Consider the following 25,585-nt stretch of genomic DNA (forward strand, 5'->3'; position numbering starts at 1 on the left):
TTCTAATATAAAAATATAACAATAAACATATTTTTACACCATTTTTACAAAGTAAAAAAAAGTTGATTGACAAAATGTCACAATATGACACAATCTTCTGTAAAGTTGGATTATTATAACTTTGCACGATTATCAATCTTCGGGTGGTAGACCTGTAAATGGCAGAAAACAACATTTTTCAAATAGAAGGAAATAGCATAAATATTTATTTATTTTATTCATTTCAAAGGTACAAATTAGGCTTTAAGCCATCTTACATATACATATCTTAGAAATAAATTTAGTTTTATAAACATAGTAAAATAATAATAATCTTATAATCTCAAATCTGAACATGTACAGAGTTGAGCATATCACTTCTCGCAGCCCACCGGCAATTTCAATTTTATTTATAATAGATTACCTTCAGGGCTCGAGAATCACCCACCCTAGGTGTTGGCAGTCCAGGGGCAGACCTTGGATTTGTCCATCCAGCCACTAAGGTTGGGCCCAAGGATCTATCAACAGCTAGGTCTATTGAGCACACAATGCATGCAGTTTCTAGATCCAAACCCATTTATACTCTCACTCATTATTGAATACATTCTATTTATATACCATTTGCTCAATTAAGTCCTGATATTCCTCCATCACCATCTACACTCATTATATACCTGATCTAGTTGAGGGTCGATAGGTACTCAATATTCCACCATCGACACTCTCACATTGCACATTCACTTTCAACACATGCTAGGGACACAAAACTATCATTACTATATTCAATAAAAAAACCCAGTTTCCTCCAAGAATTAGAACAGGGAACCCAGATACTCACTGTCGTGCAAACATCATTCTCATATCGAGTGGCAATCCTACATCTCTGTATAGAGTCAAGGAGTTGCACCCTTCAATTAGATGGGACACATTGGGCAACCTTTCTCTGCATGCCAGACACATACGTGAGCTTTGGCCCAAAAGTAAGTGTCCGTGTGACAACCTCACATGGCCTATTCTTAAGGGTGAGAATGACCCTTCTTCTAACAGTCACGTAATCCAAGGGCCATCTATCTACAGTGCTTGATACTTGAGAGGTTCTCTGCTTATCCAGCCCACCAACCCTTCCATTTTCTTTCACTCGTTTGCTTCAGTGCATTTTTAGCCAGTTCTTGGCAGTTAAGCTTGAGGTTGGGACATCCCGGAGCCGTCTGCCTTTTTGTTCCCCTCCAGACCTATGTCTATGGGTACCCAGTCCACCATTTTGCTGAGACGCTCCAGCTTCATGGTATCTCTCCAACAAGAGGACAACAGTAACCATGCTCAGGGGGAGTGCAGACAAGGTAGGTAGAGCGAAAATCATCTAGAATCACCTCAAACGCTTGCCAAATCTACCAATAATACTCAACCTGTTTGAAAGTCATCATATAAAGAGTCTCTTTTTCTAATAAGTTAAATGCCTTAGTTAATTTTTGATTTTTAACAACATTTAGTCAATCTTAAGAGTTTCTGAATCAAAGTATTAACTTTAATTAAAATATAAACCTTCAACTGATTATTATTATTGTTATTATCTATAATTATTCAGAAATCGTGAGATGCGGTTTGGTGTGATGTAGGTTTCAGAAAAACATTTTCTTTATCGTGCCAACGTTTCGATCTTTATTGAGATCATCTTAAGGGCTCAAAGTGTTTGTCTTCTGTGTAAATGTGCCATTCTTGCGTGTTGTGTTGAGGAGTTATTATCTATGTTTATATAAATTCGTTCTTTAGTAAATTCTGTGCGCCTTACAAAACGACGAGTCTCACTAAACCTTCAAGACATTTGTGCTTTGTGGGTTAACGTTCTTCTGCGCCGGCTCAATCGGCCTCTTCTCCCCCTATCAAAAACAAAAGGAAAAAACGATTTAAAAAAAGTGGATTAAAATAAAAAACTTAAACATTTTAATTTACAAATACAGTCTTATAAAGCATACATAGAACAACTGGTAACTAACGGGTTACAATATACACTTGTTTTAATTAAAAATTCATGCATAAAAGGTTAAAATTACTAAACTTACAAAATGGTAGATTTGTTATAATTGTCATAATAACGTATATTTTAATCATAATGTTTGTAATTTTCTAGAATTATTCCTAAATTGTATTATTCTTTAAAAAAACATGACTTGTGCTTTTTTTGGTACAGTTTAAAAATTAGTACTTAATCACTCAAATAATTTCATTCGACATTTGATTTTTTTTTCGTTGTACATAACAGTATTAACTAAAATCTAAATCTTCACAAACATAATTTTATTTTTAAAACTGCAAATAGTATACTATTTATTATAAAAATGGCCTTTGAAACATAGAAACATTATTTCTTTTATAATATTGAAATTACGATTTGTGCAGCCAGTTAATTGTTGAATGATTTAAAAAACATATTTACAGATTTTTGGTTATTATAAGGTTCATCGGTTGAAGCCAATGGTGGCTCAGTTTAATTTTTAACTGAAAGAGTTGATTTTAGAACAAACTGGCAAATGTTCTCAATGACTTATTTATCGGTCTTATTACATAGTAATTGAAATATCTCTCCGGTCTCTCAAATACTGGTCTAATGCCACTGCCTATAGTGCTGAAAACCGAGGAGACTGCACCAGGAACAGTCCCTACGAAAGAGCTCAGGTTGCTCACTCCTTGGCCAATCGAATTGCTTCCGTTGTCGTTATTGCTGCTTGGCGCTCCATCGCTGTAGTCGTAGTCTTCGTCATTGTCATCATCTCCATTCGAGCTGCTGCTGCTACTGCTGCTGCTGCTGCTACTGCTGCTACCACTACTGCCTCCTCCTCCTCCTCCTAAACCTACAAGGCTGCCTAAACTCCCTGGGTTGATTCCGCCCAATCCACCCAATCCTCCCAATCCGAGACCCTGGTGAATCCCGTTTCCGCCGCAATCGTTTCCACCTCCTCCGCCTTGTTGTCCTCCCGACGGCCGGTACGGCTTGTAACCGGGATTCACGATGTGTATGTCCGTGTCGTAATAGTTCAACCCTAGAAAGAAAGTCCTTCCTTCCGGCTCGTTCCGCGGATTTGCGGATCTGTGGTGATGAAATAAACACCCGTGTTTCTTTTTTTTCTTCTTCTTTTTCTTGTGGTGGAACTTGCCGTGGTCCCCGTGGAACGTCCTACCCTCTCCGATCGCGCCGGAGTCATCGGTGGGAAATTGAATCGGACCTCCAATTGTCTCGACGACGAAAAAGCATATTGCGAATATTGTCAACAACACCTGAAATAATAGAAAAACTTGTATTATCCAAAGCTAAAACTAAAAAGCGATGAACATTCATAAATAAATGGTCTCTTTTCAGTCTGCGGGCGTAGATTGGACCTGCAGATTGGAAACGACCAAGCTAAAATCAAGCCAAAAAACCTAAACGTTCTTACATATGCAGATTTTTTTGTATCTTCATTGAAAGCTTCTACGACGACCCATGAATGACTGAATTGTTCGTGTACATAACATTCTCGGGTTCATGAATTTACTTCACTATAACACGCAAACTGTTTAATGTTACATATATTCAAATGTTAACATTTTAAAATATAAGAATCACAGAATGAATTTATTTTCGTCAGTAATTAATTACGTAGTTTTTAAACATAAATTAATGCTCGATTCTATTTTAGTTTTGACTTCAGTTGTATATCGACGTCAGATTTTTGTTTTAATGACAAAAAGCGATCAACCTCAATGGGTTATGTTCCACCTTAATCCTCATAACCTCATAAACTTTATGAAGGACATAAGGCGAGCCCAGACGACGCAACACACTCCCCTTTACTCCAAAAATTAATGCATCTGCACTTAATTGTTATTACGAAGGAAGGATGAATCGACCGTCAGGATATCACCAGGAAGTTAGAGTTCAGGGATGTGGTCATCATTAATTGTTATTACGCAGATCATCTGAGGAGCATGCATGCTAGCAAGACGCCCAGTCTGCCTCATAACTAGATGGCTAGAGTGATTTAAATTTTGAGCAATAATTTAATAGTTCGTAAGAAGGCAAACAGATTGTCTATATTCGAGGAATCTTTTCCAAGAATCTCCGACAATTGACTGGCCAGGCGGTGTTGTCTTCTATCCCGGTCATATTTAACACACTATTCGATTATATATTTTACTGGGACTAATTCCTCAGGTTTTACAAAAAGGAGATCAAGCTAGATATCCGCATTCAGTGCCCTGTTCTGAGACGAGTCAAGATGGTCTCATCTTGTTTTGTCGTTCGGGAAGAAAAATTCCAGTGTGAAACATTCAGCTTTATTACCCTTCGCTTGTGGTTATTTATCTTGGCCCATGCTTTCTGCCATTGTTGCCACGCATTTTTTCTAATTGGAGCTATTATATCTGCATGTAGGATGTTAATTAATAAAACCAAACACCTTTTGTTAGATATGGAGACTGACTACACGATCCCTTCTCCACATACTATAAAAAATCAACATAATTCAAACGAGAAGAAATCAGATGTAGTATGGTATACAGATGGCTCCAAAACAAATGAAGAAACAGGATCAAGCGTTTCCTGAACAGACCCAAAATATAAGCAATCAAACTCATTAGTTGATGAGTACACCTCGGTCTTTCAAGTTCAAATACATGCCATCAACGCTTATGCCTTGATAAACATCTTAAAAATGATTACACTGACAAAAAATTCTCATACGATCGGATAGCCAAGCAGCTATTAAAGTATTAGAATGTAAAAAAAATCACATCAAAATTAGTCAGTGAATGCATCCAAAATCTCCAAAACTTGGAGAAACTCAACAACCTGATACTTTTGAGAAAGGATGTCAAATCCAGGTTTACATTTGGAAAGGATATTATCCAAGGTACAACAGCTAAGAAGATTCCTTGCGACATTATCGCGCCCTTGTTGAAACATATTAAAAAGCGTGTGAGATGAAGATAAGAGGTTTGAATTTATATGTAAGTTTTCACTCGCTGAATCAAAAAGCTTTATTCACAACATGAATAAATTTTAAAAAATAATTTAAATGTCTTTACTTGTGTCTAAAACGATCTAATCTGACGAGAAATAAAGTGGAAGGCGCAAAAATGATTTTTTCCCTTCTTTTCTTTAAGAAGAAAAGGTCCTTATCGTCGGCATGTATTAATATCAGCACCTTATGTGACTATAACTTGTATGTACATTTATGCAAATGTACAGACATTTCGTTAAATTTGTAGGTGATTTTTTTTACTATTAAACTTTTTTTGCCAGAATATGAACTTAAAAGAAAAATAGAAACCTATATTAATATATGATTCAGGATGTAAGGAAGAGAAAGGCATAATGGTATTACATAATTATCTAAGATTTATGCATTATACCAAATTTAGACTATATTTGGTCTAATTATGACACAAAATATAATAATGAAATTAAAAAAAAAAAAAAAATAGATAGTATGTGTGAAACTGTCGTGCCTTACCTTCAGATCCATTGCTGAGAGGGTGCAAACGAAGAACTGAACGCCTGAAGCCCATCGAAAGGAGAAGTGGAACGCGATGCTCAGTTGCGAAAGATAGTTGCAGAAGGCATTTCAAGCCCACGCGGAAATCCCGAAGTTCGGCTAGCAGGGCATGACCTATATATCCAAGACCTGTTGATTTGTAAATTTAAAACATTGAAAATTTAAATATTAAAACGAAACCTGTTTTTTTCCACTCTATTAAATAGTTTGTGCATAATTGAACCTTGAGAAAAGAGTACCTTTTTTATTTATCTGACGGGCAAGTCACTCAGAACAATCGTACTTGTGCGAAACTCGTGACCTAGTTTGTATTGTAAACTATTTTCGAAACAGATTTAAAAACAAAGAAAGCTGATATAGTTTTTATTGGTCTTTGTATCGATTTTGCCATCATGCAAATGTCTTCAAAGTTTTGGAAAGACAACTTGGAAAACAAAATATCAGAGTGCTTAAGGACTTTGTACCAAGATCCACACGAAACAGTAAAAATATCTGCGTACTATTGATTGTACAAATAATAAAGACATGTTTAACTTCAATCCTAATTAATTACAATTAATGCCCAGTTGCATAATGACCCGTGGGAAAGTTTTTTCTGATGCTCGGAGAACCCCCGAGATGTGGTATTAATGCTCATTGGGTTTTGAAAATAGTTCACAGTTCGATAATTGATTACACCAATTTTCTGCATATACAAGTTAAAAAAAATAGAACAATTGTTCGTTTTAAATTTGCTTGTCCATAATATATTGATAATTGAAAAATTGATTTTTGTTCCTTTATGGGGACATTTTCACTCAATTCGTCTAGTTTTAAATTGAATTATAGCATGAACACCTTATTGTATTTGTCGCTGTGTCGAAAGTGAGATCAACAGACGCCCACGAAGTTTTCGAATGGATGTGAAGAAACGTTTGAACCCACGTAATTGGACGACCCAGCCTCTGTTTCACATTTTCAGTATGGTTTTATAAACTAACATTTGCGCAAGAATATTTTCTTCGTCGTCAAATGGAATGGATTGTAGCTAGAACAGAGAAATTGTTTTCGCTTCATTAATTAATGTGGTTTATCTTATTGTTGGTTTATTTATTCCAATTTAAAAAAAGCAATCAGGGATCTATAAAACATTTTAGTCTGTATTCCATTTTACAACATATATACACAGCATAAAATTTTATAATTTTATGGCCGGTAAAGTACGATAAATTGGTCCTCGCCAGCCTCTTCTTCTTTGGTAGTTTTTTCTTTATCTTCTTGCATTTTGTTGTTCCTAATTCATTTTTCTGACGCTACAGTCAAGTTATATTCATGTCAATTAGGCTTTGAATGTTAAGTAACCGACTAGACTCTCATTTCTCTGGTTACCAGCCTCTCTCTACCCTAGGGCCTCGTCAATCAAGGATAGATTGTGTAATAAAAAAATATATATTTAAAAATAAGTTAATCTGGTTAGCATTCATTCTGCATTATATTCCTTGGGGTAATTGGGGAAGGAGCCTCTCCATTCACGCTAATAAATTATATTCATACTGCTCCCAAGTACTAAATATTAATGGTGGCTATTAGAGAAGAAGCTCCTGCATTCACGCTAATAAATTACATTCGCACATCTGATTTCATTCACACTGCCCCAGACTACTCGATTCATCGGGGCCTCTACTTTCACACTAATAAATTACGTTCACTCAGTTCATTGACTCAAACAAGAACTGTTTCTTACTCCTCCTTTTCATTTAAGCCAATAATACAACACTTAACTTACTCATTCGTTTCCGAGTATTTGATATTCCTCGGGTTCGGTGGGTCTGCCCCTACATTCTCGCTAAAAATACATATATGGATTTCCAATAAAAATATAGACAAACATAAACACATAACGATTTATGTACAGTTAAAAAAAATATTTATGGCCCGGAGGTGCGAACTGTTGGAACGCGAACTATGCCCGCTGCTGTGCCCCAAGGCCGATTTTTTAAGCAAATTTACTATAAATTATTTCCAACAGTCCCTGATAACTGCCCTATCTCATCAATTAAAGATATTTTACTGAGCAGAAAGATAAAACAGTCCAATCAACGAAAAAAGGCTTGAAGTGTTTTCTCTGTGAAAAAAAGAATTTCAAGAAGTATTCCGTGTGTAGTATTCCATAATAGATTTATCTTTAGATCAATTAATTGAATAAATTCTAAGTGGGAGGAACGAGGTATAAAAAGATGATTTCAATTATTTTTGTTTTTTGTCGATTCTGGGCAGCCTTTGAACCCTACCATATTTGTTATCACACAACTTATTGCAATATGGCCGCTCAAACAAATTCATAAACACAATAAGAAATTTGTATGGTCAGTGTACTTCGATACAATAAACGGGGTAAAACAAGGCTGTCTTCTGTTCCCAGTCTTGTTCTCTCTATACTTAAAAGTGGTGTTTGCCGGGGGTGTAATGATTTTCCAATTGTATTTAATGCCCCCAAAGAGGGGGATTGCTAGTAACAGATTATCTAATTAAAAAGATTAACAGCTTAGAATAGCTATGATGACCTGGTAATAGTAAAAGGGAAATTCGATGACACTCCGTCAAATCCGATACCCAACACCCTAAATATTGTAGAAAGAGTGTAAGAAAATGATTTTAAACATAAACGCTAGGAAAATGTATTTCAAAGTTTACCTAGGTACTTTTTTGCCTCCTTTTTCTTGTAAAAGTATTCGTACTTTTTATCTTTCCAAAAAGGAGGCAAAAAAAGTACCTAGATAAACTTTAAAATTTTCATTATATATCTTTTTTTTTTAGATATATGACCTTTTTATAACTGTAAGTTCCAGAAACGTCCAAAAAATTGAATGTAAAAATTAAACAAAAATGTATTAAAAAAACAATTTGAATTTTTTTGAAATCCACAAATTATAAATAAAAAGATAATATCTTTAGCAAAAAAACCGTTACGTAATAAAAATTATAATTTCTACTGTCATACTATTAGTAATTTCCGGATAAATTCAAACAGTCGGCATTATAAAATTAATGAAAATATGACATTCGGCATATTATAAATTAATTATTTTGAAAAAATAATTGAATACTAGTTGTAACAAAAAAAACCTATATTACCTTTGATCAACTTAATATTTTTTATTCGATAACATTTTTACATCTGGTATGGACAAAATCTTAGCTTTCGGGGAAATGGTTTAATTAAATTTTAAGTGAACATTAAATGAAGATTTCTATGAATTTTTTCACAGGTGAGATCTAGTCGATTTTTAATTATTACAATAATGAAATTGTATTAAATGTTATATTTGAAAATAGGTTTGCCAAAGAGAAAATTACATCGCTCGGAGGTTAGTTTTACAAATGTACAAGGAAGGGGGATAACACAGAAGAAGAAGATTTCATTGTCGAAAAGACGAAGAGGATGTGGAGGAAAGGACGATGGCACTTGTGGGTCAGTTTGTAGAACGGGTGACGACCGTCATCGTTAAGCCCTTCGCTTTCCACTCCGTCTCTACGCACTGCCGTGAGTCGCGGTTACCTTCTCGTAAGGTCTGACTCCCGTCTGTAAATCAGTGGTCTGGTCGATGGTCATTCGACAACACGCTTTTCACTGAAACTCTACGTGAGGAACCTGACAACACGATGCCCGCCCCATAGCCGAGTCGTTTTCGAACGAACCGAATATTCGGGAGGGTGTGACCCGGCCCTGTGCCTAATACACACTGTCACTTCATTCTGCAAGTGGTTGCCGAGTTTTCTTTCTACCACACGTTCAATAAATCATCCACCCAAGATCGATTTATTCCCTGCCTTTTTAACTTTTTAAACGTTCTTTTCTAATTTTTTTACAATGGAATATCAGTCGTTAGACGCCTGTGTAGAGACTTGGGAAGAATTGGGCAAGGAGTTCAAAGCACTAGAGGTCAAAATTTTACCTTGATTCATTCTTTTTTCACACCTAGCTGCCAAAATTTATATTTATATATTTCTTTTGCAGGCATTTAACAAAGAATATTTAGAAAAGATGGAGCAACTTTGTGAAATGCAATCAAGATGTTCCAAAGAAATTGGACATCATCATTATCAAATGGGACGCATCAAGAAATCGATTAAAAAGTAAGTTGTCAACTGTTACTATATAGTTTAAAAAACTCATTTTTAACCCATTAAATTGATACTTCTGCCACACAAGAGACAATCTTGTGGAGAAAAAAAAAAAAATTGAAACGAAGTCTGTTGCTTGATCATCCCTGATAGTATGCCTGATTTTGCATATTTTCTCCGTCAACTTGACAAATATCTCCCCCCCCCTTACTACCTCAATCTAGCCATAGTACATCTAACTTCATCGAGCCCCACAACCCGCCGAGACTCCTCCCTCACCAGGTGAGCCTATCGCCCCCTCACATTGCCACCAAGGAGACTATCCCATACGTAAAACCTTAAAAATCGTTAACAATATAGTGGGAAACTCAGTCCCTTATGGATGTCCAAAGTTTTCGAATGTGATGTACCATATGCTACAAGTGCCTTTAATCAGTTTCGACAAATATCTGGTGGGACAAAACCCCAGGACAGACAGGTAAAAGTCTTTGTCAAATAAGACAGTCCAAACTCATGCACAAAAAGCATATGAAAATATTTGGCAGATGATAGATCTAGATTCTGCTGAAAATGGAAGGAAATTCCAGTATGTCAATGCGAAGGTCTAACGAGAAGAAAGTTTTCTACTCGTATTTGCCATGCTAGTTGTCCTGGGTTTGAATCCTGGCATAGCTCAAGTTTTCTAATTGAGTGTAATGTGAAATAAGTTTTGTAAATTGGTTTGATCCCTCATCCACGACACCCAACAGGTAGTTGGACCTTAAGCCCTCCTGTACGAGAGAAATAACTACTTATTCAAGGCTGAAAAAAAAAAAGAAACTCAATCTAACAAACATAAAAGTGCCATTATCAAAGCTGTTGAGTCTTATAAAAAGCTTAAGCTAGATTGTAAGGTATAGCCTATATGAGTAGGAGCACAATAGTTGCATGTGCAACCAAACTACAGATATTTCACATAATTTTTTTTAAAGTGGTACAAATCTACAGTTAAAAGCAGACCAAAACTATTGTTATTGATTAATTACAAGACTTCAGTCCGTAGACATAAAAAAAATCGCACCACCATTTTATTATTGTTTTAATTAGAATTAAGAATTCACACAGTGAGTTCAGGGTCATCTAGGTCCATTCTGTTTATTTAAGTTGTTATTTAAGCTTCAAGGATTGCAAATTATTTAAAATAGTTGTTTTTCTTACATCTTCCTGTAAATAAAATGTATAACTAGACTAATCAATAGTCAATTTGGGGTTTAAAGCATCTCTTTATACATAATCAAAAATAAACAAGATGATGGAGAAAACATTGATATGCTTAAAAACGATTCTCAAATCAGGTGGCATGGCCGGGTAAGGCATATTTTCCATATTTGTCATGTGTTAACGTTTTACTGTGTATGGGCATCGGACCAATTTTTCTATTAGCTGAACCAACAGTAGCAAAAATGGTGATTGAGTGTGTTTTGTCATTTATGTTGTGGGTGTAAGAGGAAAGCAGGGATTGAAGATTGAGAAGAAATTTATACAAATTCTATTAAAGCTGAACTGTCTGATATTCCTCGCCTTATACAAAAAATTATATTACCAAAACATATGGCAAAATTAAAATAACACCATTATCCCTATCATAATATATAATCTATAAATAAGTGGACCAAGCTAGTAGAAACTAGTTGCTCTGCTCATGAACAGTTTTCATGATGGCTGGTTTGTTTACTTTTTCTTGATGTGGAAAAACAGCCCACACCTTTCCATTATTTTGAATCTCTGTGTGTGCCTTGACTCAAAATTTGGTGTTCATGTTTCACCATATATTAATCAATGACTGCTTGAAACCGAGTAGCTTGTTTATTTATTCAGTCCAACCATTATTCTTTTATTAATTTTTTAAGTTAGAAACATAACATGCACATTGTGAGTAAATATGTTATGAGTAATAATAATGTATATGAATATAAGTAGTAACTAATGATGTATTAATAAAATATATTGAAAATTTCAATATTGCATCTCAACGAACATTAATATTAAGTTAAGTTGGTTTCTTTTTGACCTCCGCAGCCGGTATTGGTCTATTGTGCATCTCCATTATTGCCTAGAGCTTAAACTTTTTACCAGATCCTAAAGCTTCCCATGTGTATCCTTCAGGCCTGGACTTCTCCTATCCCAGAGTAGGAATCTCAGTGTACATAAGCCTTCACACAACGCTTTGGAATTTTTTTTTAAATAATAACAGAGGACATGGCCATTATCTCTTCTTCTTCTTGACAACTATCATTCTAGTCCTAGATTTAGTAGTTGTGCTGTTAATTTCTGCAATGGTTCTTTGATGAACTTTTTCACATTATTCTGTCCTGGATTACATTCCCATTGAACAAAGAACTTATAAGAATAGTTTTATTGTTTTCCTAATGTGTGACAGGGCCCTAATGCAATCCCAAACTACTCTGAACTTTACTACCACTGCAGTAATAATTATCCTCAGTGCCTCCTGGCTGTCTGAATAGATGCATCTCAACAAGCTGTTTTAATAATTTTGAATAAGAGGCATAGAAAGTAATTTATATCTCTTATTTATATATATATTTTTTTTTAAGTTTTAATATCAGAGAGCCAGAAGAAAAAGAAAAAATAAAGAGAATGCAGCATGAATTCGAAATTCGAGAGCAAAATCTAAACGAAATAGCGCAAACACTACCCAAACCAAACGGAATGTACCTCAAAATAATATTAGGGAATGTTAATGTTTCTATACTGAATAAAAATGACAAGTGAGTAAATATTAAAAATTTATTAACAATAAGCAATTTAATTTATTATTTTCATTTTCATAGGTTCAAGTATAAAGATGAATATGAAAAGTTCAAACTTGTTTTAAGTGTCATAGGCTTTTTATTATCTGTTATCAACCTTTGCACCAACGTAAGGTAATAAATTACCTTTTATGTAAATCTTCCTTTTTTTAAATGCAGCTTTAGATAGCATGAATACAAATGTTTGCATTTCAGATTATTCCCAATAATCCTTTTCCTTTGTTTAAAAATTATGTTTTAAGCTTTGACAATTTTTTTTTCCAGGGCTCTTGAACTTTCGTTTTTATTTTTATTAGTTTGGTATTATTGCACATTGACAATTCGGGAAAGTATATTAAAAGTGAATGGTTCAAAAATTAAAGGTTGGTGGAGATTACACCATTTTATATCAACAGTTGCTTCGGCAGTGTTACTAGTATGGCCCCAATCACCATCTTGGTACATATTCAGGCCTCAGTTTATGGTGTTTAATGTTTATATTAGTAAGTTTAATAAAATATCTTTTAATATCATTAACAAAAAAAAATGCTAATTGGAAAGTTATTTTCCAGGTATAGTCCAGTACCTTCAGTTTAGGTATCAGCAAGGTGTGCTTTATAGATTGAAAGCACTTGGCGAAAGACACAACATGGACATAACTATAGAAGGATTTCATTCTTGGATGTGGAGGGGTCTTGGATTTTTGTTGCCTTTCCTATTTTTGGGCTATCTGTTCCAGCTTTACAACGCTTGGGTGTTGTTCCAACTGACATATGAAGTTGATTCCCCATGGCAGGTATGGAGTATAAATCATTTTGACAAGTCGAGGTGATGTATAATTAAAAAAATTATTTTCAAGGTTTCTGTACTGGCAATGCTCTTTTTTATATTATTTATGGGCAATATGATCACTACATCAAGTGTTATACCACAGAAAATAAAGGAAAATAGAAAAAGAAAAGAAGAAAACAAGGTATTGTTAAATTTACATTATATAAATCTTATATAAAATTTCTTATCTTTTTTTTAATATATTTTTTCAACAGGCTGAGCATAAAAACAACAGGGGTGAAAATCACAAAACAAATTAGAGACCGTGTTGTTGACAAACACAAAACGAATAAAATATTACTTTATTTATGAATAAAAAACAATGTAAATAAAGGAGATTGGCTTATGGAATAAACAATCCTTATTTTCCTATAAGTGCAGCATTTTTTTTTTCAAAATACAGTTTTACCTTATATAATATTTAATTTATATCACAGATACTTTTGGGTTTTGCTTATATTACCTAATAAAAACAGATTTAATACAATTTAAGTAATACTACAGTTTGCTAAACAAGAAAATTATTTTAAAAATGCAAATTCATATTATTTACACGATTACATAGGACATTCTATTAAAATAGGAACCATTTGATGTTTAACGGGTTGCCGATTAGGATCAATAAATTACTTTTTACTCATTTTAACCGCATAAAACGGTGATATCTGTGATCACATGACTGGTGCAATGGGAAGAACGGCATCCACTTTGTGAAGGTACAGATTTGCGCATGGTGCGTGGAAATGATTGATGCCGTACTTAACATGTGCTGGGCCGTACTCCATCTGACACAGACCACATTTGGGGCCTTCTTGTTCTTCCATCTAAAACAAAAATTATTCATAAAATTTTTATCATTTTTAAAATTTATATCTTCCAAATTACATGGTTGTTTTTAACCGATTCAATAAACGGCTGTAAAGACTGAGATAATGATTCAAATTCTGCTATATGTTGGCTTTTTTCCCTGTTAGATCTGATCCTCCTTCCGATTCTTTCAACCTCAACAATTTCTGCAAAATATACATTGTTTTATATTTTCTGGTGACAAAAAAAAAAAAAAAAATTGATTACCTTCTAAGAAAGTTCGACCCCTTTCATCTGATGTTACTTCTTCTAATACTTTGGTATCTTCAATTGATTCCAATATATTAACAGCTTCTTTTAGCAGTTGCAAGCAAGCCTCAAGACATTTAAGCTATCACCAAAAAATAAATAAAAAACAACAAAATTATGACCGATTGTTTTATGAGAAAACTACCTGAACATCTGATTCGTTAGTTTGCAATGGAGATTCTAATGGAGTCTCTACAGGTGCAGAGGCTGTCAGAAAATCCCCAAATTCATCAAATTCCTGGTGCTCATCACCTTGAATACTACAATCTAAAATTCTCAGCGCACTATAACGATCCTCTTCAACAACAGAAAGTGACGGTAAAACTGGAGGCTGTAGGCATTCTGGACTTGCTTTTTCGCAGGGTGGACTTTTGGTTTTAAGCACACATTTTGGAAACAGGTCTTCGACATAAGCTTTCTCTTGGTGTTGACTCGTCGTATCGCATGTTTCGACTTCTAAAGGGATCTGCACAGATGTTTGAGGTTGAGTCACATCGCCTAAATCATCAAAGATCGAAAAATCATCACTGTTTGAGTGGACAGTTTGAGGCTGAACATCTTTAAATTCGTTAAGTGGAGATATATTGACTAAATCCAATGGGTCTTTGACATCGAGGACAGTCAAATTGTTCATGCTGGTCATGAAAGCATCGGCGCTTTTAAAATCATCAAAATCATCTTCATTTGCTTGAAAATCACCGAATATAAGAGATTCCTCTGGTGCTGTGGATATATTAGAGATGGAATAATCATTATTCAAATCTGTGGCAGATAGAACCGAAAGAGTTTTTACAGGGGAAGATTCTAAAAGTGAGACAGGCTCTGATGATATATCTAAAAGGGAAAGAGTTTCTGTAACTGTAGGTACGTTCGTTTGTTGGCCAGTTAACGGCATCTGCAAGTTGATAACGGACAGTGGCTGAGAAGTCGTGGACAAATTATTTGTCGGTGAAGGAAGTGCTGGGGTGTTAACATTTGAAAAAGGTTGGAGATTTAGAGTATCACAAGGGTTTAATTCCAACTTAGGCATCGGCGCTTCTAATAACTGCTTCACGACATTCGAATTAGTGAAAGTGTAACCATTCTAAAAATAAAAATTATAATTATTCAAATAAATGGTTTAAATAGTTATTTTATACCTGGGCCAGAGCAACCAGGGCTAAAGATACATAGAGTTCTTGTTGAGTTAAAGACCCCGGCACTGTGAGATTTGTCAGACTCCAAATATATCCAAGGGTGTCTGTTGTCATACGACTTGTTAGAAGAAGAGCAGAGGTTTTTGTGGTATCGGCCAAGCCGTTCGGAAGGCCGACGTGGGCCCAAACTTGTTTGTAAAGGGCAGGTTCCTTTCCAGGGGTCAACCAGGATGGCCATTGTCCAGCATTCTAAAAACGCAATCATATGAATATTCTGTTAGTTTCTTGCTTACTTAAATTTAAATTCGTTAAAGTAATATGCAAAGTATAAAAAAATCTCATATGATGTGGTAGCATGAGAACATCCAAGTCTAAAGTTAAGGGTGGATGTTCGTAATTAAGTCAACACGTGCACAAATCCTGGTCTCAAGCTGAACCTGTAGTTCAGTTATTGGGTCTGTCTTCATTGAGGAATTTGTAAGGGAAAAGAGGAGTTCCTCACTGAGATGGCGCATGGCCGAAATGCGCTTGAGTGAAGATGGACCCAACGGTGGTTCAGCATGAGCTCACCGACACCCAGCATCAACATCCTAGTCTGCCTACTTTTACTAGTTTAACCTATCAGGTATGCCTCGGCATTTTACCATCTTCTGTGGTCGGTGTGTGTTATATATTTGGTACAATATTTTAAACCGAAACGCAACTTAAACAGAAAACCAATATCTACAGGTTCACAGACATCACGACAATTTTTCACACAAAAACTGTAAGGCTAAACGTTAAAATAATACAAAAAAAACTCATTTTTGTTGAAACAACATTGCCAAATTGGAACAATAGATGTTATACAATACATGCCTGATTATGCGTTTTTGAAGGCTGGCTGCTGACACATGGATCCTTCTTTTTCTGAAAAATCTCTTTATTCGACAGCAAGTTTTCAATCATGTCATCAGCGCTTATGACCTGGAATGACATTCCACATATTTTCATTGACGCAGATGTGTTTATAGTAAAACAAAATAAACTCTTACGCTGCTCGTTTTAGTCAAGTTTCGAAGTTGTTGTTGTTGTTTGAGGTACTCCCTTTTCTTCAAATTGCTATTCTCTTGACTGAAACCGCTCATTTTCATTGAAAATGTAATAAATAATAGCGATAAAATCGAATGGATAATCCTTATCGTGTTTCCTCACTTGTCACTGACAAGTTGTCATTCGAAAGCGGACACTCGGCGAAAGTGGGACGGATTTCTCACTAAATTTCCCTTCACTTCTAATTTTAAATGTAACGCAATTCGAACGGTTTTGAAATGGGCGAAAAGAGCAAAATATTTTATTTTGTATGTACAATTATGAAATGAAGTAAAAGTCAAGGTTCTGGAGGTCCTTTCGTTCCCGGGTCCTATTTCAAAAATAAGTTTTTTTAAACTAATATTGGTTTCATTTTGATTAGCACAAAACTTCGAAATGTTATTAGGTACAAAGTAGAGACAGGTAGATGGGTAAATGGGTAGGTAGATGGATAGATAGATAGATATGTAGATAGATGAGCGAGAGTGGAGAGTGGGGAGAGGGGGAGAGAGAGAGAGAGCGATTGAGTGAGTGAGTGAGAGTGAGAGTGACAGAGAATGAAATTTTATCAAATGTTTAAATGTAAATTTTAAATAAATAATTAAGGATCTAGGAAAAAGTTCCTTAAGGACCTTCTATTCCTGGAGCCCGTTTCAAAAAGAAATTCTATGTTTAATATTATTTATTTTATTCATTTAAAAAATATATAGTATTTGTACTATATATGTATTTACTCGAAAACCATTTTAAAACAATCATTTATACAAAACCTTTTTTAGAGAGAAATATTATAGTGATAGCGAGAACAAGGACCGGAGGAAATGAGCGCGCGCGAGAGAGAGAGAGAGAGAGAGAGAGAGAGAGAGAGAGAGAGAGAGAGAGAGAGAGAGAGAGAGAGAGAGAGAGACGAATGGTTTGGTGATTTTTCCACCGATTCATACACGCAAAAAGTTATCTAGAACGTACAGAAGTTTCAAAATATGAAATAAATAAAGAATAAACTTATAATAAAATAAACGATAGAGCTTTTTGGAAATCCTACATGGACTCCATTTGTAAGATTTTAATCGGAAACATTCATAGATATACTTGACTCATTAAAGCTTCAAAGCAATTAACATAAAATAAATTAGCCTTTTTTACAAAATTTATTGTATTTTCATGAATTCTGGTAATGTTGATCCAACAAGAAATAAATCACAGTCCTAGTAAGAGAACAGGAATATGCCAGAAATTAAAAGCAAAATATATTGTTGTCCCTCCCGATTCATAAAAAAGATATAAAAAAATAATTTAAAATAATGTAATACTATATAACGTATTTTTTCTTATTCGTTTTTTAATAACATTGAGGGAACATTTTTCAATAGGATTTTTCAATTTGGAATGTATAAACCAATGCGATATTTAACTATGTTTTATTCTTTGCTATGTCTGAGGCTTGGATATTTTAACAGTATGACATTATTTTTGTGTAAATGATTTTTTTAAAGCAAATTTTTCTATGGTGGCTTGTTAGTTTTTTAATCTTTGAATTCCATTGTTTGTTTTTTTCCCAAAGATCTTCACAGAGTTTAAGAGTAAACAAGCAGCCTTCCAAAATGTCAAATGTCAGAGAATAACAAAATGCTTTAAACAACCATCTTATTTATTTTCAATGTAAAATTTATACGGTGTAATGACTTAGTTAATTGGAGGAATTCTTTTAGATCTATAGAGTTCCTGACAATATACATAAAATATCGTCTACATAGCGTTTCCAAAAAAGGACAGATTAAATTAATTTGTTATTTGATTTGAAAAGATTTTTTTCAAAGTTATCCCTGAATATTTCGGCCCAAAGTGGGGATAATGGAGACTCCATTGATAACCCTTTCATTTCATAAAATATATTATTAAATTTACAGTAATTAGATAATAGTCATATATTTAAGGGTTCTATTATATATTTTTTACATTAGGCTTTCGTAGCTTGCCATACAATGGGAAAAGTAGGTAAAATTCCTAAACGAAAAGAGTTTTAGCGAGTAGTACTTTTAGAGGTGCGTGTTCACTTAGGAACATCCTTTCAAAAGTGGGGTTACAAACATAATTGTGATAATTGCGATATTAAATATATAAGATAAAGCGGCAGAGAAATTAAAACGAGAGTTAAACAACACTTGCCCAAATCGAACAAATTTTCTGAATTTAAGGACCATTTAAATGAAACAAAACACAATTTAAATTTAAATATAACAGCGCTGCACAGTTTCAACATAGGTCGTAGTTTTGTAAACTTCTGGATATTTCTATTCACTACCTCAATTATATCTCCATTCATCCGTAATTCCGCTTATGACGATCTGTAAGAATTGATCATAATTTTTTTTGTCGTTTTATGTCCTTTTCTCTTAATTCGTTCGAATTGGTAACAGACGAAAAGAAGTAAGTTTATTACTTTTTGTCATGTTTTGGTATCAAACTTCGCAATTAATTGGTATTAGAGAAAACGAGGTGAACTTTTTTGAACATATATTTTCAAGACCTGTGTGAAATGTATTAGTCATATAGAGAAGAAAGTCTTTGTCATGTTTTATTGTTATAGTTCGTAAAGAATTCGGCATGTGGTAAAAAATTTAATATTTTACTTCCCTTTTTAATGCGTTATTGCCATAGTTTGTAGGAATTAGCTGTAAAGAAAAAAAGTTTTTTTTGTTCTTTTTAAAATGTCTTTTGCCATACCTTCAAATAAATCGTCATGTAGTAAAGAACTTAACCTTTTTACTGCTATTTTTGCTATTGTCTTAGTTTGTAAAAATTAACCATATAGATAAATAAGTTACCTTTTTTCCATTTGCTGTTGCCATGCTTCATACAAAATGGCCGTGTTGGGAAAGAAGTAGTAGAACATTTCAGGTTTGTCCAGTGTTTTCACACCATAGTTACTTATAATATTGCTTATAAAAGGAAAAAGTAAGCTTTTTTCAGTTTCTTGCTTATTGGATTCATTAAAATAAATGCAATTTGGGTAACGCTGCTACTTAATTTTATGTTAATGACTTTCTTAATGGCTTGTCTCTAATGCTGATAGAAAGATGGAGGTTGATTTATATCTCACATACGCAGTAAATTATCTCAAATATCTGTACATTCTGTAAGAAAGTTCCATCAAGACCTATTTCGTTTCTCTTAACGGTTTATATATAAAGAAATAAAAATAATCTTCAGATTTTAATTTGCAAGTTTGCTTCTTTGTTTTGACAAAGCGCATGAATAAACGGAAGTGTTATCTTTTTTTCTTTTATCTTCAGGCGTTTGAGTCACTACGTAAAACCCTAGAAACGGAACAGCGTAATAACAAAACGGGAAAAATGCGATATATGGATTGTGGACACTTGTCAAGCGATCAATTCTCATAAAGAACAGTTGCTGGACAAAACAAACAAGCGAAGAACTTTGCACATTTCTAGCTCGACTTGTCTTTGGGAGATTAACTACTCCTAAGGTCAACTTAAAAATCCCATTATCTAGGCAAGTGAGATAAGAGCGATTTGTGCTGCCCTAGCGTGTTTTTATGAATTCTCCTGACTTGAAATATTTTTGAAAGGTTTATTTCGCGAATAGTTTTTGAGAGTTTTATCATTTGGGGAGACTTGAACACTGTGTGCTGTAGCAACAGTAAAACCACGTTTTCCTGGCCTGTACCTGAAAAAAATTCTAATTTATTGTATTGCTTTTTTTTTTACTAAGTGAGAATAGTATATAATAAAATTTTAAGAAGAGTAAACTCTTCTGTGCTAAGTCAATTCGATTTGCCAAAAATTGTCGAATTCAGTAAATGTTCTATTTTGGATTTATAAAGATCGGCAATTCATTCCTGAGGACGACAATGGTAGTGATAAAATGACAAATAAAGCTGTAAAAAGATGTTCAGACACTGAATTCCACATTTTAATTTACTTTTTATAAATTGTTGAGGTCTTTACAAAATAATAATTTGCTATGATTCTCAGGTTTGGATGTTTTAACACTCCTTTGTGCATGTATATTATTATTGTTAATACAAATTTTAATTTTGTATTTAAATCATTTTTGCAGACTGAAAAGGGCTTGTAATTCTTATCCTTAAACCCATATGGCAACAGGATGTGATGGCAAAAAAGAAAACATTTTCTATTTCTATATGTTCATTTATCTAGAACCAATTCATTAGCAACTATGGCACAGCCCTGCATAGAAAGTGATCTTTTGCACGGTAAATATTCATATGTCTTTCTTTACTTGTAGAATCCTCTACGAAATTTGGTAATAGAAAACGGCAAAAAGAGATCGGATTCCTACTTCTTTCTCTATGAAACATATTCGTGCGAAGGGTGACAAAAACACATGGAAATGCGGAAAAAATACTAATTTTTCTCAATAATCATTATCGGAACTATGGCCGAAATTTCGGAAAGATGAGACTTTAAAAAATCCACAATTCTTCAGATTTTTACTTGCTATTCGTTTTTTAACAGCACTTGAGGTAAGAAATCATTTATAACAGCTTTCAAAAGGAATTTGTGGTCGCTGAATGTACAAATATTGGAAATATTTAACTCAATTTGTCCTATTTTTAACTATCTCTGTCAGGTTTGGATGGTTTAACAGAATGACATTATTTATGTGTCAATTAAAATTTTTCTCATGGTTTCTGTAAAAATTAAACAAATTAAAAGTAGAGACAAAGTGCTAGTTTTTTAGATTGTCATGTGCTTTTCTCATAGTTCGTTCGAATTAGTAATACATAGAATAGTAAAATAGAAAAAGAAGTGAGATTTTACTTTTTGGCATGTTTCAATATCAAACTTCGTAATGAATTGGTACTAGAAAAAATTAACTGAACTTGCATGCAATATAGTTTGAAGTACTGCTTTTTTTGCTTTTTTTTTCATGTTTGTTTTTCTTTCTGTCATGTTTGTTGCCATCGTTCGTAAAGATTGCTAAATGCTCTAAAAAAGAATTTAACATTTTACTTCAATTTTTTAATGTGCTATTGCCATAGATTGTGAGATTACCATCAAGAAAAAAGAAAGTTTTCTGTTTTTTCTGTCATGTTTTGTTGCCATAGGTTTTAAAGAATTCGTCATGTAGTGAAAGAATTTAACATTGTACATTTCTTTTTTAAATGCTGATGCAATAGTTTTGGGTATTAGCCATGTAGAGAAAAAGAAAGTGTTGTTGTGTCATAGTTGCCATAGTTTCTAAAGAATTTGTCATATAGGGAAAGAATTTAACGTTTTACTTCCCTTTGTTACAGTATTATAAACCTCTGACAGTTTGTATTTACTATATCAATTATTCATCCGAAATTTCCTTCATGATTTCTATAAAAATTGATTATAGAAAAAAAGCGCTACGATTTTTTTTCGTAATGAATTGATATTAGAAAAAATGAAATGATCTTTTTACCACATAATAATACATAATATTTTCAAATGCAGTAGCACTAGTTTGAATTAATTTGCAATATGCAAAAAAATTCATATTTAATTGCCATAGTTACTAAAGAATTCGTCATAAAGAAAGAATAAACTTCTCACTCTATTTTTTTATGTGCTGCTGTCTTTTGTCGTTTTTGTTGCTATAGTGAGTAAACAATTCGTCATGTAGTAAAAGAATTTAATGTTTTACTTCTATTTTTTAGTGTGCTGTTGTCACAAGTAAGTTTTTTTGTCCTTTCTGACATTCTTTGCAAGCAAATTAATCTAATAATAGCTTTCAACAGGAATTTGGGGTCGTTGATTGTACAAAATTTTTGCAGTTTAACTCGTGAGTCGAGTGTCGTTCTATTCTTTGTTATGACCTCAGATATGGATGTTTTAACAATATGAAAGTATGTTTGTGTAAATTTTTTGTTCAAACTTTACCTTGGGGACTTGCAAAGGGCTTGCCAGCTTTAACTTTACTCCATCTTTTATTTGTTTGCGAGCGAATTTCAACAACAGTTTTCAACAGCAATTTGGAGTACTTGCTTGTACACAAATTTGCAATGCGTGGTGTTTAGAGACCGTTAGTCAAAAGATCGTGAGATGCGGCCTGGTGTGACGTAGGTTTTAGAAAAACATTTTTTTTTATCGTGCCAACGTTTCGATCTTTATTAAGATCATCTTCAGGGCATGGGATTTATAAACATTGTTTGAATTTTACAAATACATGTAGGATGTGGAAAAAAAATTATGAATTTATACAATGCTAGAAAATTCTAGATAAAAAACATTGAATTTATGCAATGCTAGAAAAATTTTTATAGAAAATTTTAGATTTAAAAATGTTTTTCTAACATTTGCAATATTTTCGGTGTGCCTTTCTACTCTTTGTTATGACCGTCAGTTTTGGATGTTGACAAAATGACACTAGTTTTTTTACGAGCATTAATTTTTTTAAACAAAAATTTTACTATTAACAAGTCATTCTTGGAGACCGCAAAGTTTTTCAAATTTACCCTTAAACTCCATGTTTTATAATATGTTTATGTTTATATGTTTGTTTATTGTTCTAGAGATCTTCATGAAATTGAGAGTAAAGGGGGAACCTTTTGTAAATCAACAATCATTGATAGATTTTAAATATAACAGAGAAAACAAAAATAAGTGTCAATCTGTTTTCATAACTGAATAAAGGAGAATTAAAAGTTATAAGTCGAGTTTCTGTGTTAATCAATTCCACTGACTTATTAATATTAATATTGTTACCAATTTCCCTGGTTATTAAAACGATTCGAAATTTACTTATTCTTTAGATCTACGATGTAAAAATTTAACAAACACCAAAGTCGAGTTTCTGTGTTAATCAATTCCACTGACTCAGTTTTAAGGAGAAGAGTGGGGGATATTCTGTGAGACAGTTGCTGTGGGAAGATGAGGAAGAACCGAATCATTCTTCAGTCATGTTTTTGTTCTTCTTGTTAACTGTCACAGCCTCGGCCGAGCTGACTGTCATACAAAAATGTTGCCCGTTCGGAGAGACAAAAAAATTACACGGTTGTGCTCGCACGGACGATAGCAATGATACCCTAGTAAACAATACGACTGTAAATTTAGGCTTGCACTTTTACAAACTCGAATACCGGCCGTTCATATGTCGCATGCTGGTGGTAATGGATCCGGGCGAGATTTCCTACAGGAAAGATGGATATTTACTAATTGAAGACGAACCGCCGACAAGACCGGAACATTACTGTGTGGAATTTATAAATTACAACGATTCTCAACAGTTACTGCCTTTCCTTTGTACTGACTCTGAGGAATCGCGAGAAGTGAACGTTGTTTATCCGATAGGGATAATTTTTTCAATACCGTTTCTGGCTGTGATATGCTGTGTCTACGCTTTTGTCAAAGAGCTGAAATACCTCCACGGGCGTTGTGTGCTATCTCATTGCATTTGTATGCTCTTATCCTACATTGCATTATCTACCGTTATGCTGATTTCCAAAATCATATCATTAACAACATGCATCATACTGGGTAAGACTTTTTTTTTATATTGTAAACTAAAATCAAGACTTGAAAAAAAATTGTAGCGTCCATCAAAGAGCCAAGTCCAAAGAACAAAGCAATCAGTGCAATTAATTTTAAAATATAGATTAATATTTATTTGTCATATTTTTGCAACATTTATTTGATCCTCTTGAAAAATTAAGGCCTTAATAGATATAATTAAAAGTAAACGCGCTCGCGCGTACTATTGATTTTCTAAACACACTACAGTGTTATGATCGAGAAAATTCACCTTGTTATCCGCTTAACGTAAACCGAAAAAAAATGACAGCAGTACAGCCAAAAAATTACACATGTAACTACCAAATAATTTGTAATGAATGTTTCTTAGTGACCTGTTGTTTCATAATTTGTTGAAGTCGTGAGGAGCGGTCAAGAATGGGGTAGTTAGAGAAAAACACCTTTTTCATTTTTTCCCCGACGTTTCGACCATTATTCGGGTCATCTTCAGGGCCTGGGTAAATTACAAAATATATGCTGATCGGAAAAAATGGAATTAAATATGTAAATATAAATTTTGAACCAAGTATTTCGTACTCACATAAAGTGTGGTGCTATTCTTGTGGTGTCATATTAGTGTTGTGTGAAAGTGTTGTGAAACGTCAATTGTATTGTATTGTAGAAGAAAACACAACCACAATTTATGTGAGTATGAAATATTTAGTTCAAAATTTATATTTACATCTTAAATTTTATTTTTTCCAATCAACATATGTTTTGTACCCAGGCCCTGAAGATGACCCGAATAAAGGTCGAAACGACAAAAAAAAAGGTGTTTTTCCAAACTACCACATTCTTGACCGCTCCTCACAACTTCAACAAAAAATTTGTAATGATCTGTTGTAAACTCTTTATTTGATATTCATTGTCAAAGATTTATAAATTTGCTACAAATATTTTCTGCTCGCCCTTTTACCCACAAAAGCCAGCAGTGGGAATAATTAAATGTCAAGTAATAAATTATGAATACAGCTATAATTTTTTTCTCTTATCCATAATGTTGACAACACTTATCACATTGTCACAGATTTATTTCACACAAGATAAGTTTTTATACATTTATTGCTTGCCAGCGATTCGAAATGTGGATGCTACGAAAATTCATTATGTGCTGAACGAGCGCGCACGCTTATACACAAGTCTCGACCATCGATCCAAGATTAATCAACAAAATTCATGGTCGAAAACAATTCTTCCACATTTCGACTCAAATTATAAATGCCACTATAAAATAATTTATTAATTTTTGTCAGTATTATCAAGGCTTGTTCACAAAACACTATTGAATTTTGAAACACTTGCGAGCTATTCCAAAATTGATTGCAATTATTCAACATTCACTTGCACAATATTCTCTTAACGTAAACAGTGAAAGAAATGTATATGCTATTATCTAATAATTTTTTTATTAATTTATAAACCAAACTCTTATTCTTCTCGAATTTATTGTCAATGGTCTGCTTAATAAAATTTGAACACTTTTCTTTTAGAGATTAGCCAGCTTCTTG

The 25,585-nt window shown here is 33.6% G+C and overlaps 3 protein-coding genes and 1 long non-coding RNA gene across 10 annotated transcripts; 2 read left to right on the forward strand and 2 right to left on the reverse strand.

Moving 5' to 3' along the window:
- Positions 1 to 1,903: 1,903 nt before the first annotated feature.
- Positions 1,904 to 8,177, reverse strand: LOC106669458 (AF4/FMR2 family member 4-like). 5 transcript variants are annotated; one of them, XM_024225379.1, is made up of 5 exons: positions 7,403 to 8,177; positions 7,276 to 7,335; positions 6,348 to 6,537; positions 5,469 to 5,639; positions 1,904 to 3,252 (listed from the first exon to the last, which is right to left on the reverse strand). In XM_024225379.1, exons 4-5 carry the CDS (start codon positions 5,478 to 5,480, stop codon positions 2,491 to 2,493), a joined length of 774 nt encoding a protein of 257 aa, XP_024081147.1. In that variant the 5' UTR covers positions 5,481 to 5,639; positions 6,348 to 6,537; positions 7,276 to 7,335; positions 7,403 to 8,177; the 3' UTR covers positions 1,904 to 2,490. The 5 variants fall into 5 exon arrangements, with proteins under 5 accessions (XP_024081147.1, XP_024081146.1, XP_014254439.1 ...); XM_024225378.1 differs by having other exon boundaries at positions 5,469 to 5,624; positions 7,276 to 8,177; XM_014398953.2 differs by having other exon boundaries at positions 7,276 to 8,177.
- Positions 8,178 to 8,626: 449 nt separating this feature from the next.
- Positions 8,627 to 13,609, forward strand: LOC106669417 (transmembrane protein 120 homolog). Its single transcript, XM_014398886.2, has 9 exons — positions 8,627 to 8,758; positions 8,826 to 9,432; positions 9,508 to 9,626; positions 12,209 to 12,382; positions 12,446 to 12,538; positions 12,689 to 12,906; positions 12,976 to 13,199; positions 13,263 to 13,376; positions 13,450 to 13,609. The coding sequence occupies exons 2-9, from the start codon at positions 9,361 to 9,363 to the stop codon at positions 13,492 to 13,494; spliced, it is 1,059 nt and encodes a 352-aa protein (XP_014254372.1). The 5' UTR covers positions 8,627 to 8,758; positions 8,826 to 9,360; the 3' UTR covers positions 13,495 to 13,609.
- Positions 13,503 to 19,508, reverse strand: LOC106669415. 2 transcript variants are annotated; one of them, XM_014398884.2, is made up of 7 exons: positions 16,521 to 16,731; positions 16,345 to 16,452; positions 15,490 to 15,735; positions 14,496 to 15,434; positions 14,309 to 14,432; positions 14,120 to 14,247; positions 13,503 to 14,058 (listed from the first exon to the last, which is right to left on the reverse strand). In XM_014398884.2, the coding sequence occupies exons 1-7, from the start codon at positions 16,617 to 16,619 to the stop codon at positions 13,906 to 13,908; spliced, it is 1,797 nt and encodes a 598-aa protein (XP_014254370.1). In that variant the 5' UTR covers positions 16,620 to 16,731; the 3' UTR covers positions 13,503 to 13,905. The 2 variants fall into 2 exon arrangements, with proteins under 2 accessions (XP_014254370.1, XP_014254371.1); XM_014398885.2 differs by lacking the exons at positions 16,345 to 16,452; positions 16,521 to 16,731 and adding an exon at positions 19,383 to 19,508.
- Positions 19,509 to 20,023: 515 nt separating this feature from the next.
- LOC106669418 lies at positions 20,024 to 23,198 on the forward strand. 2 transcript variants are annotated; one of them, XR_002909939.1, is made up of 4 exons: positions 20,024 to 20,552; positions 20,638 to 20,794; positions 20,852 to 21,064; positions 23,081 to 23,198. It is a non-coding gene; the product is annotated as an uncharacterized LOC106669418 (long non-coding RNA). The 2 variants fall into 2 exon arrangements; XR_002909940.1 differs by lacking the exon at positions 20,852 to 21,064.
- Positions 23,199 to 25,585: the final 2,387 nt, after the last annotated feature.

The sequence above is a fragment of the Cimex lectularius genome, unplaced genomic scaffold (assembly GCF_000648675.2).
Source record: "Cimex lectularius strain Harlan isolate CLEC.00 unplaced genomic scaffold, Clec_2.1 scaffold11, whole genome shotgun sequence".
NCBI lineage: Eukaryota > Metazoa > Arthropoda > Insecta > Hemiptera > Cimicidae > Cimex > Cimex lectularius.

Coding starts and splice junctions, on each gene's coding strand:
- LOC106669417 (XM_014398886.2), top strand. CDS start 9,361: ATGGAATATCAGTCGTTAGACGCCTGTGTAGAGACTTGGGAAGAATTG. Junction 9,627..12,208: donor ATCAAGAAATCGATTAAAAA/GTAAGTTGTCAA, acceptor TTTTTTTTTAAG/TTTTAATATCAGAGAGCCAG. Junction 13,377..13,449: donor AAAGAAAAGAAGAAAACAAG/GTATTGTTAAAT, acceptor TTTTTTCAACAG/GCTGAGCATAAAAACAACAG.
- LOC106669415 (XM_014398884.2), bottom strand. CDS start 16,619: ATGAAAATGAGCGGTTTCAGTCAAGAGAATAGCAATTTGAAGAAAAGG. Junction 16,453..16,520: donor ACTTGACTAAAACGAGCAGC/GTAAGAGTTTAT, acceptor ATGTCATTCCAG/GTCATAAGCGCTGATGACAT. Junction 14,059..14,119: donor AATCGGTTAAAAACAACCAT/GTAATTTGGAAG, acceptor TTTTTGTTTTAG/ATGGAAGAACAAGAAGGCCC.